This window comes from Sinohyriopsis cumingii, chromosome 9 (assembly GCF_028554795.1).
Source record: "Sinohyriopsis cumingii isolate HCF-2022 chromosome 9, ASM2855479v2, whole genome shotgun sequence".
In the NCBI taxonomy this organism is placed as follows: Eukaryota; Metazoa; Mollusca; class Bivalvia; order Unionida; family Unionidae; genus Sinohyriopsis; species Sinohyriopsis cumingii.
The window spans coordinates 110,137,168-110,157,166 of NC_142969.1; the positions used below are offsets into that span (position 1 = coordinate 110,137,168).

The 19,999-nt window shown below is 34.7% G+C and overlaps 1 protein-coding gene across 2 annotated transcripts in view; it reads left to right on the top strand.

The window, feature by feature from the left end:
* The window catches only part of LOC149792464 (diamine oxidase [copper-containing]-like), a 54,516-nt gene that overhangs the window by 31,537 nt on the left and 2,980 nt on the right, over window positions 1-19,999 (top strand). The window contains exons 2-4 of one of the 2 annotated variants that reach the window (XM_089969395.1): window positions 3,342-3,494; window positions 8,492-9,351; window positions 17,338-18,581. In XM_089969395.1, the coding sequence (XP_089825521.1) occupies window positions 8,513-9,351; window positions 17,338-18,581 (2,083 nt within the window). In that variant the 5' untranslated portion in view covers window positions 3,342-3,494; window positions 8,492-8,512. The remainder of the gene's footprint in view (window positions 1-3,341; window positions 3,495-8,491; window positions 9,352-17,337; window positions 18,582-19,999) is intronic. The other variant, XM_089969397.1, reaches the window with a different exon arrangement.

Sequence of the window (19,999 nt, forward strand, 5' to 3'; positions counted from 1 at the left end):
AAAAGGATTAATTCTTTATTCTCTGGAAATATTTGAAGAGTGCTTACACATATTTTGGAAAGATATTGCTTACAAATTTAGATTTCCAACACCGTTTTGCCATTATTTTGTATTTCTACAAGGAACTGTAGATAAGCACAGTACTGACCACCGCATACGTCATCGTCATCCATCTTGGATTTTCCATCAGAATTCGAACTTGAAATTATTAGAACATTTATTACTAGGACTTCTGCAATTTAAATCGTGGATTATTCTTATATTATTTTTGGATTTGATTCTTGAAACCGTACGCTCTTCTACTGCTTTCACTTTTACGGAATTTTCCAGGAAAATAAATTATTTGTTAAATTTTAAAAAGCTTGTTCTTTTCACTCTTTCTGTGTTACTGTTTATTCGAGCCTAAACACGTAACACACTGTAAAATTTCTTATTATGGTGCATTGTTTGGTCCGTATTCTCGTCCAGTACTTCAACCTCCACTTTTACGTCAGATGACGTATTAATACTTTTTCAGCTGAGTTATGTTTGGCTTTAGACATCTGAGGTGATATTCTTTTATATGGAATATATATGGCTTGTAAAACCACATCTTTGCTGTTTCCACGCCATCAGTATCGCCTCCGGTTGAAAGTTCATTTACATATCGTTCGTATTAATGAGTTCATCCTCACTAATGTCAGAGAGTAATATCGGAGATTCCAAAATGATAGATCCCTTTGCTTCCTTTGGTGCAAGAGTATCGCGGACCTTTACGAGGAGAATCTTGAGCAGCAGGTGGCATGGGTTCGTCACCGCGCCCTCTCGTGTCAGAAATACACAGGTAGTTTCGTCCTCTTGTGATTCTGGCACGATAGAATCTGACGATAAGCATTAAGTTGACATTTAAATGAATGCAAGACGAAACAATACAAGCTTTAAAAGCGCTTCATCAAAGAACAATCCATCGATTGCTGCGCAGTTACGATAAATAAGGTATAGATGATCGTATTATTATGTTGCGGCACTATATTGACAGCAGGTTGTCTTGGAAATGATCTACTCGATTACCTCACGATAGTTGTGACATCTATTGCCTAATCGAAAATATGTCATTTATATAGAAGTTGTATGATGCCGATGGAATAGGTCTCCCCAGACTCCATGGAGATGCAATAACATTAGTACAGCGTAGTTCAAAGGTCGCGGGTTCGATACCCACTAAGGCCAACATGTGATTGATGGAAAGGCACCAATCTATTTTCTCGGCATGATATAGCTAATTAATGAGTTAAAAGTGTCATTAAAATTAACCGAAACAAAAACCTCCCTTCTCCAGCATAAACATAGTATTTGATCTAAAAGGACTCGTCACAGAGATTTGCTGAGAGTTACTTTATTGAAAAGGTTAAGTAAAGAAGACCACGGTGCGTATCAAAAGGTCAAATATTGAATAATTATAGATGATATGATATATTCAAAGACCTTTGACGAAAAAAGACTTCAGACTTTCAAAGATTTTACTACCGTAATATAGAAATGAATGTGAATATGAAATGATTTATGATAGAGGTCACACACTACAGGAAGAAATGAATAGTTTTGCCTTGAATTATGGTGGGACAGGATAAAGTTACCATATTCTTATGAATGTAAAACGATAGGCTTTACATACATTTTATACCAGAAAGTAATGGTTTGATGGACGAGGCTATTGCACGATTAAGTCAAAGTATACAGTCATTGTGACATGTATCTTAGTTCCGCAGTTGGAAACAGAGTAAACATTACACAGCCTGTTTGGATAATTTTATAAACATTCATACACTGTTAGAAATTTAATGGAGCTAATACCTGTAACTAAATTACAAAAATACAACCCGCAGAATCAAACGTGAAAATGTAACTTTCCTATTGCTGACGAAGCTATGATTATATTACTGAGTGACAACGGTTATGGTGGCAGAGTCCAGTTTCGTAAATTGGCCCCTGGCAAAATTTTTTAACTTTAGGCTCTGGTGTGACTGTTTGAGCTACTAGTGTTTACTAATCAAAGATATGAATATATTTGTGAACTAGGTGTTTCTGGCTTGTGTTGTCCATAGTTACTCTGCAATATGTTGATAGTGAAATACCAATAGTTGGCTAGGAAGAAGAGCTAGCATCCCATAGCAGTAAACATATGGGCTTGGGGAAATAGAATATCTCTAAAAACGGCTTGGATGACAACTATTTTCAATTGCATAAACCTATTTAGTACACATTGTTTTGCAGAATTGTCATATAGGAAAAGGGCTTGTGTTTGCACTGTGAGCATCACATGGTGTCAAACATGACCTTCGGACAAGAAAAATGCAGGTATAAATTTGGGATTGGGGTGCAAAAACTTTTTCTGCTATGAACTGCCATTGGCGCCTCTGGCCAAGTGGATAATATTCGTATGCTTTGTTTTAATAGAGGTATCTAAAATATGAACCTTTCTGACCTCACTTGTGTATTTGAATTTGTATGATTTATTTTATACTAGGTAGCTGTTTGCTGCATTAAATTTGTACATAAAATCTGTCTCCTGTCCCGTTAAGGAAAACAGATAAAATTTGTATGGTGCAGTCAGCCAAATCTATTATACTTTTCTTCTTCTTTGTATATATTTAAATAATTTTTATGCAATATCCTCATTATATTTCCTTCCTTTTTCCATATATCACTTAGTGTTTTGTGTAATGCTCTTTGGACAGGAAGGTGACTAAGTTTTGTACCTTAATGTGAGAACTGTTACCAGCATGACAAAGTAGCATATTTTGGACTTAACTTGCTAAATATGGGAACAAATGGTGACCATAATGTATTGTCTTGCTCTTTCTGTAGTTGTCATGGTTTACGCCCCTATTTTTATGAATAGTATTCACATTTTAATACAGACACACAGAAACAACAAGCATTCTTAAAAGTAATTAAATCCATAGACTTCAGAGGAATCATATATAAACATACTGTTGTGAATGTTTAATGTCACCAGTGGAACAGTCTTAGAAATAATGATGCGTATGGCACATTGCTTGCTATATTTGGGTGGGAAGCATGCAAGTTTTTGCATACCGACATAGTTTCTACCTTCATGACCCCACTCTGAAGTTGACATAAGAGATTCATATCTCACACTTGGGTGATAATAAGAAATGTTTCAGTGTTATGTATATATCTTGAAATTTCTAGGTTCAGTTAACACAGGGGAAAAAGCTTAAAGTAAGTGGCAGTTTTATGCATTTGATAAAATACATACAGTTTCTCCTCTGAAATGCTTATGTTTTCACTGAATGTCAAAATTACATCAATATCACTTGTTTCTTTTCTTTTTGCAGGTCTCAGTTTGCATGGTAAAAGATCAGGATTAATCAGTTAGTCATGCTGAGAGAAACAATAGCTTGAATCTCATCCAGATACTCATTCGGATCTAAGTACACAAGAGAGTGACTTTGACGGACAGATTTAGCTTCCGCAAGAGTTGTTTTATGGTACGTGCTTATTAAAGCCAAGCAGGTGAAATGCTTTTTTACCTTGAAATGAATTTTCCATTCTAAAAAAATTGTTCTATAACTTTTCTTATTATTTACTATGACTTTATAAACTCCAGAAATCATTAAAGTCAGTTCTAAGTGAATTGGTATCCGAGAAGAAATTTCTCTGTTAAATTGTATTGCGTAATGGTGTATGTGTGTCATTTTCAGTGGCTATGTATCAATTAATTTATTTGATATGTCACTTTGTATATATGTTAATTGGGTCGCACACATCAGCATGTAAATATTCCAGCATGGTCTAATGTTAAACCATTAAACTTTGATATCTCCAGATTAGCGAGACTGTTGTTGTGATTGCCCCCCCCCACTCCCTATCACGCACCCATACAATATGATTGCTGTTATTAGCATCTCCAGAATGATAATGAAAGGTTAATAACTGCTTGTTTTATATCAGTCTAAAAAGTACTTCTAAAATACATTATTTTCTTATATGTGTGATTTCTTTAGGTTTGCTAGAAGAGTTTATAGAACTTTTCCCTTCTGTCACTGACAAATAAAATATCATTTCTGTTATTCACTCTTAAAATTTCTTCTTAACATTCATGAAATATTGTAAAGGAATTTTGATTCTGTCCTGATGCATGGTGGTAAACAGAGACCTAAAGCATTGTAGGTTGCAAACAATTTGAAATCTTTCAAGAAATGCAGTTAGTCATAACAAACAATGTAAATAATGCAGTGCTTTTTGCCGCAAAGAGGTAACTTTTTGAAAGGCATAATACCATTTTTAGCTTTGTGCACAAAAAGTTTTCCTTTATACCAGTTTACTAGATAATGTCAAAACATGTAATATGTACACAACGTTTGACATAAACCATTTTCAGCCAAATTGTTAACGTGGCAGGGTACATTTTCATAAATTGGCCCCTGACAAATTTCTTAACTTAAGGCTATGGTGTGACTTTTTCAGCTATTATTGTTTGCTAATCAAAGATATGGATATATTTATGAATTGCGTGTTTTGGGCATGTGTTGTTGAAAATGATGTCAAGCATGTACACCTTCCATGGCCAGTCTCCAGTATGTTGATTGTGAAATACCAATAGTCGCCTAGGATGAAGAGCTAGCCTCCCATAGCAGTAAACACATGGGTACATGTAAGTAGAATATCCCAAGAACGCCTTGGATGACAAATATTTTGAAATGCATCAGCCTGTTTAGTACACACTGTTTTGCAGAAGAATTATCGTCTCGGAAATGTGCTTGTACTTGTACTGTGAGCATCACTTGGTATCTAAAATAACATTCGGACATGAAAAGTGAAGTTATAAATTTGGGGTTGGGGTGCATAAACGTCTTCTGCTATGAACTGACATTGACTTTTGTGGTCAAGTGGATAATATTCTTATGCTTTGTTTTAATATAAGTATCTAAAATATGGACCTTTTTGACCTCACTTGTGTATTTGAATTTTTATGATTTGTTTATGCTAGGTTTCTGATAATGGCATTAAAATTTTACATAAAAACTAGCCGTTGCACCCTATAAAAATATGTCTCATCATTGAATAGAGGCATAAGTGACAGAACTCCGAATGATTTTTTTAAAATAATAATAATAATAATAATAATAATGAGGACTTTGTATTGCGCCTAATCTTTAGAAGCTCTAAGCGCTTTGCAACATTAGACAACACCCATAAGAAGAAAAAAAAAACAGCATATATAATGATATGATTACAAAAACAAACACAATGAAATTAGAAAACATAAAAACATGCTGAGAATATTTAAGGTAGGAAACATTATTAGGTCTTTTAAATTTGTTCTTGCAGTCGGAATAAGTAAGTTTTGAGAGCACTCCTGAATGGGATCACTATGTCTTTAAATGGGATTAAACTTACAAATGATACCGGCTCAATCAAGGATTGTATTCCATTGCCAGATAAACAATAATTAACAGTACGACAAGAAAATGTAAAAGAGAAATGAAGACAAAGTTGCTAAAAATAATGTTTAAAAGATGTATTATGATAAAAACAGTATTATCATAATTGGTAATCGCTGATTGGATATTCCAATGACATTTTGCACTATAAAAACGTCATAAACGATATTGACCATGTATTAACCCAAATCTAATTAATATTGATACTAATAGTTGAAAAAGTTTACATTTTTGAGCTTAAAATTCGGTGATCTGATTTGATCAGTAATTCAACTACCAAAACATCTGATGCCAAGACAAGCAAAAATAATATGTCTTTCAAGGAAACAGCAACACGTGTAACTGTTATCAAAAGCCAACTTATTACATAGCTAATAATTCCAAACAACGCACGTGCGTTTTTCTTTTTGTTGTTTTGTTTTGTTTTGTTGTTAACTCATACAAATAATTGCTAATACTTTTCTAAAGACAGAGTAACGGTTGATACTGTTGTACATGTTCCATTGGAAAAGAAGTTATTATAATACTCTATTGAGAGAAACTATTATAGTACTCTATTAAAAGAAAATATTATAGTACTCTATTAAAAGAAAATATTATAGTATTTTATTCCAGGAAGTTCTTGTAGTACTCTATACAAAGAAACTATTATAGTACTCTATTCAAAGAAAATATTATAGTATTTTATTCAAAGAAACTATTATAGTATTTTATTCCAGTAAGTTATTGTAGTACTCTATTCAAAGAAAATATTATAGTATTTTATTCCAGGAAGTTATTGTAGTACTCTATTCAAAGAAACTATTATAGTACTCTATTCAAAGAAAATATTATAGTATTTTATTCCAGTAAGTTATTGTAGTACTCTATTCAAAGAAACTATTACAGTACTCTATTCAAAGAAAATATTATAGTATTTTATTCCAGTAAGTTATTGTAGTACTCTATTCAAAGAAACTATTATAGTACTCTATTCAAAGAAAATATTATAGTATTTTATTCAAAGAAACTATTATAGCATTTATTCCAGTAAGTTATTGTAGTACTCTATCCAAAGAAACTATTATAGTATTTTATTCCAGGAAGTTATTGTAGTACTCTATTGAAAGAAACTATTATAGTACTCTATTCAAAGAAAATATTATAGTATTTTATTCCAGTAAGTTATTGTAGTACTCTGTTCCAGGAAGTTATTGTAGTACTCTATTGAAAGAAACTATTATAGTACTCTATTCAAAGAAAATATTATAGTATTTTATTCCAGTAAGTTATTGTAGTACTCTGTTCAAAGAAACTATTATAGTACTCTATTCAAAGAAAATATTATAGTATTTTATTCCAGGAAGTTATTGTAGTACTCTATTGAAAGAAACTATTATAGTACTCTATTCAAAGAAAATATTATAGTATTTTATTCCAGTAAGTTATTGTAGTACTCTGTTCCAGGAAGTTATTGTAGTACTCTATTGAAAGAAACTATTATAGTACTCTATTCAAAGAAAATATTATAGTATTTTATTCCAGTAAGTTATTGTAGTACTCTGTTCAAAGAAACTATTATAGTACTCTATTCAAAGAAAATATTATAGTATTTTATTCAAAGAAACTATTATATTATTTTATTCTAGTAAGCTTTTGTAGTACTCTATCCAAAGAAACTATTATAGTATTTTATTCCAGTAAGCTATTGTAGTACTCTATCCAAAGAAACTATTATAGTATTTTATTCCAGGAAGCTATTGTAGTACTCTATCCAAAGAAACTATTATAGTATTTTATTCCAGTAAGCTTTTGTAGTATTCTATCCAAAGAAACTATTATAGTATTTTATTCCAGTAAGCTATTGTAGTACTCTATCCAAAGAAACTATTATAGTATTTTATTCCAGTAAGCTTTTGTAGTACTCTATCCAAAGAAACTATTATAGTATTTTATTCCAGGAAGCTATTGTAGTACTCTATCCAAAGAAACTATTATAGTATTTTATTCCAGTAAGCTTATGTAGTACTCTATCCAAAGAAACTATTATAGTATTTTATCCCAGGAAGCTATTGTAGTACTCTATCCAAAGAAACTATTATAGTATTTTATTCCAGTAAGCTTTTGTAGTACTCTATCCAAAGAAACTATTATAGTATTTTATTCCAGGAAGCTATTGTAGTACTCTAGCCAAAGAAGTTATTATAGTCCTCTGTTCAAAGAACCTATTAAAGTTTTCTAGTCAAAGAAATTATTATAGTATTCTCTTCCAGGAAGCTATTATAGTACTCTATCCAAAGAAACTATTATAGTACTCTATTAAAAGAAAATATTATATTATTTTATTCCAGCGAGATATTGTAGTACTCTATCCAAAGAAAATATTATATTATTTTATTCCAGTAAGCTTATGTAGTACTCTATCCAAAGAAACTATTATATTATTCTATTAAAAGAAAATATTACAGTATTATATTCCATGAAGCTATTGAAGTACTCTGTTCAAAGAAGTTATTGTAGTATTTATTTCGAAGAAGCTATTGTGGTACTCTGTTCAAAGACGCTATTATAGTATTATATTATTTTTACAGTTGTTTTATCCTTTCACTTAATGGAAAATTGTATCCAAAAATTATCATTGACTATTTCAATGTGTTCAATGAAAAATATCTTCATCTTTTCCTGAGACTGAGAAAAAATTTGTCAGATTGCAAGATTAGAATTGTATTTTTTTAATCAGGAACTTCTAATTAAGTATGGAAAGTGTACTTATGTGAATACAAAGAGACAATTTGATAATATAGTTTACGCGCAGTAGATCACAGCATTGAAGCAGTATTGAGCTATTGCATTGTAATTATTTTTTTGCATCAAAACTAATCAAGACACAACGGACATTGCATTATTTGCATGCACACGGAAAGGTGAATGTTTTGGAATTCAAAGCTTGCAGCTTGTTTCTTTTGAGACTGATAATCGATGACGATTATTCTTTTAAACGAATAAACGTTTTGATTTTAGCATTAATAACAATTTAAGTTTAATTTTCCTTTAATTTTCAGGATACTTATTTGAGCTAAACAATGGCTGACAATCCAGGATTCGACGAAAATGTTAGCAATCCCAATTCCTCAAGAAAATACCACGTACAGCGTGAAGAACAAAAACAATCGAAGTGTTTCAGTTTATGTTCCCATTTACTTGTTTTGTTTGTGTTTGTTGTGGGTCTTGTGGGTGGAATTCTGATTGGAATTTATGCCTATCATGGCAGCAAGGACGCCACTTCGTGTCAAAGTCAGCCAAATCAAGGCACGGGTGTTAAAACTGGTACTGATAATCTGAAACCAACCACAGCTCCCCAAAATAATATTGGGCAGTGTCCCTACAGAAATCCAAAAGATGACACTCCCTATGAATCCACTGTCTTTGCTCCTTTGACGGTCAATGAAATGAAAGAGGTATCAGATATTCTATGGCAGGGACGTTACATTACTACAGTAGACCGTACACCAAGGTCCTTAAAGGAAAGTTTCATTCTGTACATGTATCTGCTTCCTCCAAGAAAGGAAGACGCCATTAAATATCTTTACTATAACGGAATGAAACCCGGACGCTATGCCAGGGTACACATTCAGAGGGGTGCAGAACAAATACCTGATATCATGGAATACAAAGTAGGACCTTTAGGGTCTTCTTCCAATGCCACTGTTATCCCTTTGACTAATCCTGGTGAGATTCACTTTAACAGCAGACCATATGATGGCGTAGAGTTGATGGCACTAAACCATTTCCTAGACGGTGATGTGAAGGCCTTAGAATCCTTGATGAGGGAGAGTTTTGACGGTGCCACTTTCCCAGATCATTTATTCATCTTCTTTTTCAATGGTCCTCCTGGCCGAAAGGAGGCAGAGAGAGAGACACGGTAATAGGACACACACACACACACACACAATCACATATATATCTTACAAAAGTGGTTATTTATTAGCAGAGGACGTCAAAGCTTTTAAATTTATTACGTTGATGAACCATCACTTCAAGCTGGATCAATTAAGAGAGAAGATTTATATTAAAGATGTTGAAATGTTTATAACAGGGGTGGCTTTAATACACGATCATAATTCGTTATTTATCACGTTTGCCTTCAGTGACGACATAGATGCTGCCAGAGTGCGCGAAAGAGTGATTAGCGCAAAATATGTATGAACTCGCGCACTTGGAAAGTGGTGATACGCGAGAACTTCTGCAAATGAGTGACAGGTCACGAATATAAAAATATACTCTGCGCAGTATCCAGTTTTATTCAGCTCTGTATCTTTAAAGTGTTTGTCGCGACTAAGTCAAGCCTATAGAAATTATGTAGCACTTTCGCGACGTTGAAAGTAACACATGTGGTTTCTTCGGATTGATCTGAATGGATGTTAAACTAAATTTGATTGGCATGTTGGGCACTCTGACAAGCATTATGTCGTAGTTTGAACCTTGCATCAAGGAAGTTTTACAAATGTGTGCTTATAATAAGTGTTATATAGAAGACCCAAAATGGCTGATTCCAAGTATGGTGCATCTTTAGATGACGATTCAGTTCGGCAAATACTGATATGAAGTACATCAAATTATTAAGCTGAAAACGTGTTAATGGAGATACCAGTGAATGATTCTGAACCCACAAATGGTGGTAAATAGGAGTCCGTCGTACATGCTGGATTGACAAAAAAAAAAAAAAAACAGACGGCATGCCGGTAAAACCTCATTTTCGCGGTATTTAGACATTAAAAGTAGAAAAGACAGACAAACAAACCAAAATAAAACACAGATAATTTAAACATATAGTGCACTTTTCGTTTCTTTTCTTGTTACAATTTAGCCCTGCTGGTTCCAGTGCTACAACACCATATAGCCCTAATATAAAGGTTATTATAAATCTAACAAATATAAAATCTAAAAATAAAATTAAGAAGTAAGTATATTTATTTTTTCAAAATGCCTCTGTTTGAACAAATAGACTATGATATTAATGGATTTAAAATCCTAAAAAAGAATTATGAAACGTATATCTGGTATAGCAGTCTGTAGAGTGCTGATTCAAAAAAGTTAAACTTCGGTAAAGCTTAGTGAAAAATCTTGTTTTTGGAGCAGAAGTATCCAAAAGACAATACATGTGAGCTGTGGAAAATCGTACACAAATATGGAACATACTAAGATTAGAAGCAATCAACAAGAGGCAACATCTTTAAAAAATCTTAACTTCAACAGGGGTCTTACAGAGTGGAGCAGGAAGAAAGACAGATAGATAATGAAGTGATATGTAAATATTGAACTAAAGCCGTTTCCTCCTCTCCCTCGTTTTTGTTTATTATGTGTGTTACATATATTTGATTTAATTTATATTTGTTTTAATTTGTGTTCGATTGATTGGATTGTTTGTGGGTTTTGGAATCTTTTTATTTTCTTTACATGTCACTATAATGTAATTTTGTTAACTAGGAATTTGATATTTTCCAGAAAATTCAGTTTGCCCTGAGTTTTTCCTTAGATACCTAATAATACAAATACTTGTTTCTGTTTTTGACTTAGTTCCTGGCCTTGATTGAGGGTCGAGTAAGCAACTTTTTTTCGGAGTAAACTGATTGGTTTTTATCAAGGACATACAGGAGCTATGTGACTTTTACATGTAAACATGATCATGTGAGCCTCTATTTCGCAATTAGGCATTTCCAAAATTGCGAAATGCTTAGTATTAATAGTGATGTTTAGAGAGAGAGTCTGGGCTTTTAAAGACTTGATGTCAAGCTGTTTTCTTCTTTTGTGACCAGCATCGAAGTTTTGAGTTTTTTAGTTATATGTTAATTGTCTTCAGAATTTTTTGACTCTAGAAAATTAATTCGTTTCTCTGGAAATATTACTGTATTGATACAGAACTCTTGAACGAGGACTTTTCTTGAAAATTTTATTTGGATTCTCAAAACTGGAGGATAAATTATTGTGTTTGTACAAGGAACTGTAGACATCAACGCAGTACAGGCTACATAATACGTCATCGACTTCCATCTTGTATTCTTCGTAGGGACTCGAACTTGGAATCATTAGAACATTTCAGTATTAGGACTTCACAAATTTTGTTCGTGGAGTATTCTTGTATTATTTTTGGATTTGATTCTGGAAACCGTAAGTCATCATACTTTTTCATTTTTACAGTAATTTTCCAGGGAAATACATTATTTGTTATATTTTTCAAAGCTTGTTGTTTTCACTCTTTTTTGTGTTACTGTTTATTCGAGCCTAAACACATAACAATGTGGATATCATGATACCGTTTTTGGTGTTATATAATGTATCTTATTTTTACAATTAGGTAAAACGTTTCAAACTATAGGTGTAAAATAAGTATGTACATACAAACTGGTTCTAGAGTTTTGATTCACACCTTGAAAACGGAGCTGCACGAATAGAAGATTGGAATAATTGGATATTGTGTCAGAAGTTTTCAGACATAACTTCTTAATCGTTCAACATAATTTGGTTTATAGATGTCCTCCTTTGCCTCTACTAACTTAAACCAGTACTTCACAATGTAATACAGTCTATTTATTATCATTGTCGTACCTACTACCTCCGCATAAAAATCATTGTTTACCTTCTTCACTTCAAACACCTTTTTGCAAAAATGTAAGAGCAATTTTTCAATGGATTTAGCAGGAATAAATCGCCAAACTTGGCAACAATAATTTAAGGTTTTAATAATGAATAATATAAAAATGTTCATCCCAGTCATTAAGACTGTTATTGAGTATAAGTGTGAACAATTTACCTAAGCAACTCAGAAGCGTTATACGTCTGTAACTATTCAAATCATCTAAATTGCCAGTTTTATGCAACGGTGTAACGAGCCCTTCGGACTACATTTCTGGAAAGTGGCCACTTTTAAATACAGCATTAAACAAAATGTATTTAAAGATATATCTTTACTCGGGGCCTATTTATTTGATTAACGCTTTTACTACCTCATGAAATGAAATATTTTCATTTAGTTTGTTAAACATGACATTAAATTCTCCTTATGCATGTCTATCCTGATGCATGCCTGTCCTTATGCATGTAGATGCTTGTCTGTCCTTATACATGTCTATCCTTATGCACGTCTGTCCTTATGCATGTCTATCCTTATGCATGTCTATCTTTATGCATGTCTATCCTTATGCATGCCTATCCTAATGCATGTAGATATATGTCTATCTTTATGCACGTCTATCCCTATGCATGTCTATCTTTATGCATGTCTGTCCTTATGCATGTTTATCCTTATGCATGTAGATACATGTCTATCCTGATGCATGCCTGTCCTTATGCATGTAGATGCTTGTCTGTCCTTATGCATGTCTATCCTTATGCACGTCTATCCTTATGCATGTCTATCCTTATACATGTAGATGCATGTCTGTCCTTATGCATGTCTATCCTTATGCATGTCTATCCTTATGCATGTAGATGCTTGTCTGTCCTTATGCATGTCTATCCTTATGCATGTCTATCCTTATACATGTAGATGCATGTCTGTCCTTATGCATGTCTATCCTTATACATGTAGATGCATGTCTGTCCTTATGTATGTCTGTCCTAATGCATGTAGATGCATGTCTATCTTTATGCATGTCTGTCCTTATGCATGTTTATCCTTATGCATGTAGATACATGTCTATCCTGATGCATGCCTGTCCTTATGCATGTAGATGCTTGTCTGTCCTTATGCATGTCTATCCTTATGCATGTCTATCCTTATACATATAGATGCATGTCTGTCCTTACGCATGTCTATCCTTATGCATGCCTGTCCTCATGCATGTATTTCCTGATGCATGCCTGTCCTTATGTACGTCTATCCTTATGCACGTCTATCCTTATGCATGTCGATCCTTATGCATGTCTATCCTTATGCATGCCTGTCCTTATGCATGTAGATGCTTGTCTGTCCTTATTCATGTCTATCCTTATGTATGTGTATCCTGATGCACGGCTGTCCTGATGCATGCCTGTCCTTATGCATGTAGAAGCTTGTCTGTCCTTATGCATGTCTATCCTGATGCATGTCTGTCTTTATGCTTGTCTATCCCTATTGCATGTCTATCCTTATGCATGCCTATCCTAATGCATGTCTATCCTTATGCATGCCTGTCCTTATGCATGTCTATCCTTATGCATGTCTGTCCTTATGCATGCCTGTCCTTATGCATGTATATCCTGATGCATGCCTGTCCTTAGGCATGTCTATCCTTATGCACGTCTATCCTTATGCATGTCTATCCTTATGCATGCCTGTCCTTATGCATGTAGATGCTTGTCTGTCCTTATTCATGTCTATCCTTATGTATGTCTATCCTGATGCATGGCTGTCCTGATGCATGCCTGTCCTTATGCATGTAGAAGCTTGTCTGTCCTTATGCATATCTATCCTGATGCATGTCTATCTTTATGCTTGTCTATCCCTATTGCATGTCTATCCTTATGCATGCCTATCCTAATGCATGTAGATGCATGTCTATCTTTATGCATGCCTGTCCTTATGCATGCCTGTCCTTATGCATGTCTATCCTTATGCATGCCTGTCCTTATGCATGTCTATCCTTATGCATGTCTATCTTTATGCATGCCTGTCCTTATGCATGTCTGTCTTTATGTATGTCTATCCTTGTGCATGTCTATCCTTATGCATATCTATCCTTATGCATGTCTCTCCTTATGCATGTAGATGCTTGTCTGTCCTTATGCATCTCTGTCCTGATGCATGCCTGTCCTTATGCATGTATATCCTGATGCATGCCTGTCCTTATGCATGTCTGTCCTTATGCATGTCTATCCTTATGCATGTCTGTCCTTATGCATGTCTATCCTTATGCATGTCTCTCCTTATGAATGTCTATCCTTATGCATGTAGATGCATGTCTGTCGTTTAAGTTTAAAACATCATCATCTGGTTTAAAAAATGTGATCATTAGATTTATTTGCAGCTTTAAAGTATTTTTTTCCAAAAGTATCCATTGTAATATTTGCGCGGTTAGGGTTCGCAGCGCCTTTTAACATTTTTCCCAGTACAATTTTGCATCAATATGACTGAAAAATTGTTAAAGCTACGTCAAATATCCAAATCACACACACACACACACACACACACACACACACACACACACGCACGCACACACGCACATTGTCGCGATTAGGAATCTTTGAAATTTGTGTTAATCAAGGGATTAGTAACACTGCATATTAAATTAAGACAATTTTATTTTTCTCTTTATTACAAAATATTTTTAAACTAACCTGCTTACGTCATTTGCATCGATAAGCACATGTATTCCGTTCCTTTTAAAGATGATATTGTCCTATTGTGAATTATACAATCCGCCAATCGATTCAATTAATTGAAAAATATGTATCCTAACAGTCCGATTAGGCTATTGAAATGAAATAAGACTGTCAGTTTATTAGGATTTGTATGTATGGCCAGACGCTTGATATATCTATTTTGAAAATCGACCCCTGTTCTCTAAGTTTTACTTGTGCATATAAGAGGTCTATGCAATTGTGCAAATCATGATGTTTGACTGGTAATGTAGAGCATGTAGGGTGTGGAGTACCTGAAACACACCCTGTTAATTAAGTCATAAACTTCAATCATGTATTCATGTATGTTTTTAAGCCTAGCTTTTTGCCAGCATATGAGCCAATACAGTGTTTCCAAGTCTGGAGAAAAATGCCACTCTTGCTTAACAACCCAAAGTTGTGTTAATATTAAACCTTACTCTTCTGTTGCACTCCACACTTCAATGGAAGCTGTTTTACTTTATTATATTTTTAATATATCTGTGTGTGTGTGTGTGTGTGTGTGCGCGCGCGCGCGATCTGAATGCATAAATTAATTATCACCCGATAACAAATTTTATCAAGAGACGTAAGAAAATATTTCGTTGCTCGAGAACGAAACTTGTCTTTTAACTGATGGCAGTTCGAGTAGCACGAAACGACCCTCATTGATAGTCCGTAGGTCCATATACTTACATGCAATATTGTATGGCTCTACAGTTTTGTAATTTGTATAGGGTTTGAAAATTAAAGAGAAAGAATTTCCAGGTTCCTTTTTTCAATATTGATTCTCCACTTTGTAATTTGCAAAGCTTGGACTTTACGTGTGTGTGTGTGTGTGTGTGTGTGTGTGTGTGTGTGTGAGAGAGAGAGAGAGTTGTATTTTTAAGAATTCTTCCGTTATATCGCTACGATGTCTGCATTGTGGTAGTTTAAAGTGATGCCTAGCACTGGGGTATAATGCCGCAGACATGTAGCACGATGTACCACCCAGTCACACCATGCCGACCAGTCCAACACTAACCTCTTAATGATGAGCGCCAAGCGAGGTAGATATTAGTACCATTTTTATAAGTCTTTGGTAGGACTCGGGCGGGGATCGAACCCTTGACCTCCCCCATCCGAGACGGACGCTCTAACCACTAGGAAACGGAGCGGTCGACTTTAAATGTACTTTTCATATATTTTATAAATACGCATTGTACTTTCAGAAGCTGGTGTTGTTTATTCATGCAAAATTCATTAATTTTCCGTATTTTAATAACCGCCAATGGACAAAAAGGATAAGAACAGACTTATGGACTATATAATGTTTACTTCCTTAATTATTGCCTATGTGTTTGTTTTTGTAACTTTGTCACTGTACGTTTGTTATCTATGTTATCTAATACTGTAAATCGCTCAGAGCTTCTGAAGACTAGGCGCTGTACACTATTATTATTTTATTATTATTATGATTATTAATTATTACTACTACTACTACTACTACTTCTACTTCTACTACTACTTGGGACTAGTTCATGTTCATATTTCGAGCAAAATGGGAGCAGGCATTTTTATCAACTGTGTGGTTTAGGTGGTGCACAATTTCCATGATTACTAAATGTAACGAACTGAGTCACAATACCAGAAAGTAACATAGAGGTACTCAACCATTCTCTCCACTGTGCACGTGGCAAGTTGCAAACAACTTACCTTATATCTGTCCCTCTGTCAGAAGTACCCAGTAAGAGTAAAACCGAACCAAAGGTTTGAAATGTTTGTTCTCAATCGGATGTTAATTAGAACATGTGATGTGATATGATGTGATTTGGATTTTAACGTAGCTTTAACACTTTTTCAGTCATATCACTATGATGTCTGCAATGTGGCAGTTTATTGTGATGTGTAGCACTAAGGCATCATGCCGCAGACATGTAACATGATGTCCCACCCAGTCACATTATCCTGACACCAGGCCGACCAGTCCTAACACTAACCTCGTAATGCTGAGCGCCAAGCGAGGCAGTTGTTAGTACCATTTTTGTAAATCTTTGGTATGACTCGGCCGGGGATCGAACCCACGACCTCCCGCATCTGAGGCGGACGCTTTAAACACTAGGCCACCGGAGCGCTAATCAGAACATCGGAACGAAAATCTCAGATTAATTAGACTGATTTCGATTTAAAATCTATCACAGCGCAATATCGTGTAACTCGGTACAAATCAGTCCAATTACTTGGAATAATACAACTTACTTTTCTTTATGTACCAAAGAAAAATCGAAAACAATTTAAGACATGTACATTTCAAAAGTATATAGATTCCTTCGACAAAGTTAAAAATGTTCATTTGTCACATTCTAATTCATGTCCATACTGTTATGTGGGGTGCTTTTCAGTAACAGATACATGGGCTTTTCACACGCGTTGTATAGTTACATTAAATTCAAAGCTATGAACTTATAAAAGGCTTCTAACCGAAACTAGTTATACTTATATTTTTGTAGCTTCTTGTATATTCGAAATGTCTTCTAATCTGTTAAACATTAATCTCTAATCTGTTTTCCAGATTTGTTATTGGCTTCAAAGGGTTCCAAAATATTCAAGATACAGATTTAATCAACCTCCTTCCGCTGAGTGGTACAGTCCATAATCCGGGCACTAATACATCAGACTGGTACACTCACTCATATTATTACTTGAACCAGGGTCCGTACCGAACTGTGTCTGATCTCGTGGCCGAATACAACGACAGCACCATTCGGAAAGTCAGACTTCCAGTGGGATATCGCAGTACGTTACAGAAAAGGTTATTCTCTGAAAGAGATCATTCTTTGCCCCTTAGAGAATATGCTAACCTACCAGGAGCCAGGTCATACATGCCACAGGGGACAAGATTCAGTATTAGCGGTACCAAAGTCAAATGGCTGGATTGGAGCTTCCATATCAGCGGGGGTCAGCTTAAGGGTCCAGCCCTTTTCGACATCAGGTTTAAGGGCAACCGGATTGCATACGAGCTTGCAGTGAACGATATTGCTTTAGAATATGCGATGGACGCATCAGCTCAGAATGGAATTATCTATATGGACGCTACATATGGTATAATGGGAGGCGATACTCATTCTAAAATACTACGTGACGTGGATTGTCCTAGTCATGCAGCTGTACTCAATACCTCATATTGGCATTCATTTTCCCAAAAAGCATTCGACATGAAATCAATATGTGTATTTGAAGAGGATGGGCAGGAAGCTCTATGGCGCCATTTTAGTACAAACTTTGCTGGCGGAATGAGAAACAGACATCTCGTTGTGCGCGTGCCCGTTGTTATTGGCAACTATGATTACACATTTGATTTTAAGTTTTACATAGACGGAAAATTATACACTAATGCAAAAGCATCTGGGTACATCCAGGCAAGTTTTTGGGATGAGAATAACCCTCATGTAAATGGAGACAAAACAAGAGATGCGTTTGGTTACCGTGTCTCTGATTATCAGACAGGACCCATTCACGATCATATGTTTGGATTTAAGGTGGACATGGATGTCATTGACTCCAATAATTCCTTTGAAGTGGTTCACTGGAAGGCCGGTGACATATTGGACGCTTTAAGGACCCAGTCAAATATCACGCAGGTCCCTCCATATTTTATCTACAATCAAACCAGGTATGTGGAATACGAGACTATAAGGAGAGAGGCTGGATTTCGGCTGAACTATGATAACCAGAAGCTTTTCGTCGTGGTCAATGAAAACAAGAGGAACAAGTGGGGAGTCAAAAGGGGTTACCAAATAGTCCCACTCTCTACGGGTAAAAAAATCTTTTCTTGCTCCTTTCATAAATAATTATGAACCTACTATGAATAATTATGAACATATACTATGGCCTCTACACGCTAAATATTATATATATATATATATATATATATATATATATATATATATATATATATATATATATATATATATATATATAGAGAGAGAGAGAGAGAGAGAGAGAGAGAGAGAGAGAGACACGCACACGGAAGCGCACACACACACACACGTACATTTACTGTATAGAGACAAATGTTTTTGTTTAAAAAGAGAATCGGAGTTTGTACAAAAAAACAATATCTTTGGTCTCCTTTAAATTCACCAGGATTTTTCGAATGTAGTTGACGTGCCAATTCCAGGACACGCGGCACTAATGGTATGGAAGAATGGGAACCAACCTGGAAATGGGTGAATATAAAATAGAGCATATATGGGTTTGGCTGACCAGGATTGGTTAATAATGTAAGTTATGCTGTAGGGAAAATAATCTTTTAAGAGCTTATCCTAGTTGTAAATGAAAAAAAAATAGAGAGATTGTTTTATTGATGCAATTTCAGTCATATAACAGCCTTGAGTTTGGAACACTCATTACTAAAACTAGCACCTGACACTTTTGTGCAGAATTGAGAGCACATGCTTCAAACACATGCAGATCCAGAAAATACCGCGGCTCATATCCTTTCCTCTACACAGAAGCTGACATCCAGGTTTCAACTATACTGATAAATATAGGTTTGATCATGAGCACTCAAGATTTTTAAGTTATTGAATTTTTAATATCATGGTGTTTGCATATGTTTCCTATGAGAAGGGAATTAGCATCGTGAGTCCTTCAGGAGTATATTATGAACTTTTGTGAAGAGTTATTTCCCTTCTCGCAGTGTCCAATTCCAGTAAATGAATACAAATTTGATTCCAGCGGTTCACATTCAGATAGAATTTGCATTAGATTATTTGATTAACATTTATGTCTCCTTACGAGCACGCGACAAACTACTTTATGAAAATTCGATTACAGGATTTGCTTCGTGATGTAGCTCGTGTAAAACAACAATTCATGGAGCTGGAGCATGTAAGTAATTGTTAAATGGTCGATAGCATACGAACGTTGATCTGGTATAGTTCACCTCACTTTGAATCAATTCCGAATATTGCAGTGGCTCTATTTGTGAAATTAGATTCGATTGATCATGTGATCATGTGATGCTTCAGCCAGCGAGGGACGTTGTTTACGATTTGCTGATACGATTTATATCAATTCTCTCTCTCTCTCTCTCTTACACACACACACACACACACACACACACACACACACACATTTCATCGGCTTTAATTTCATATTTCAGACATTATAAGTGCTAAATTATATATCGTCGTCGATTTGGATTAATGTTACCTTCAAATGCTTTAAAT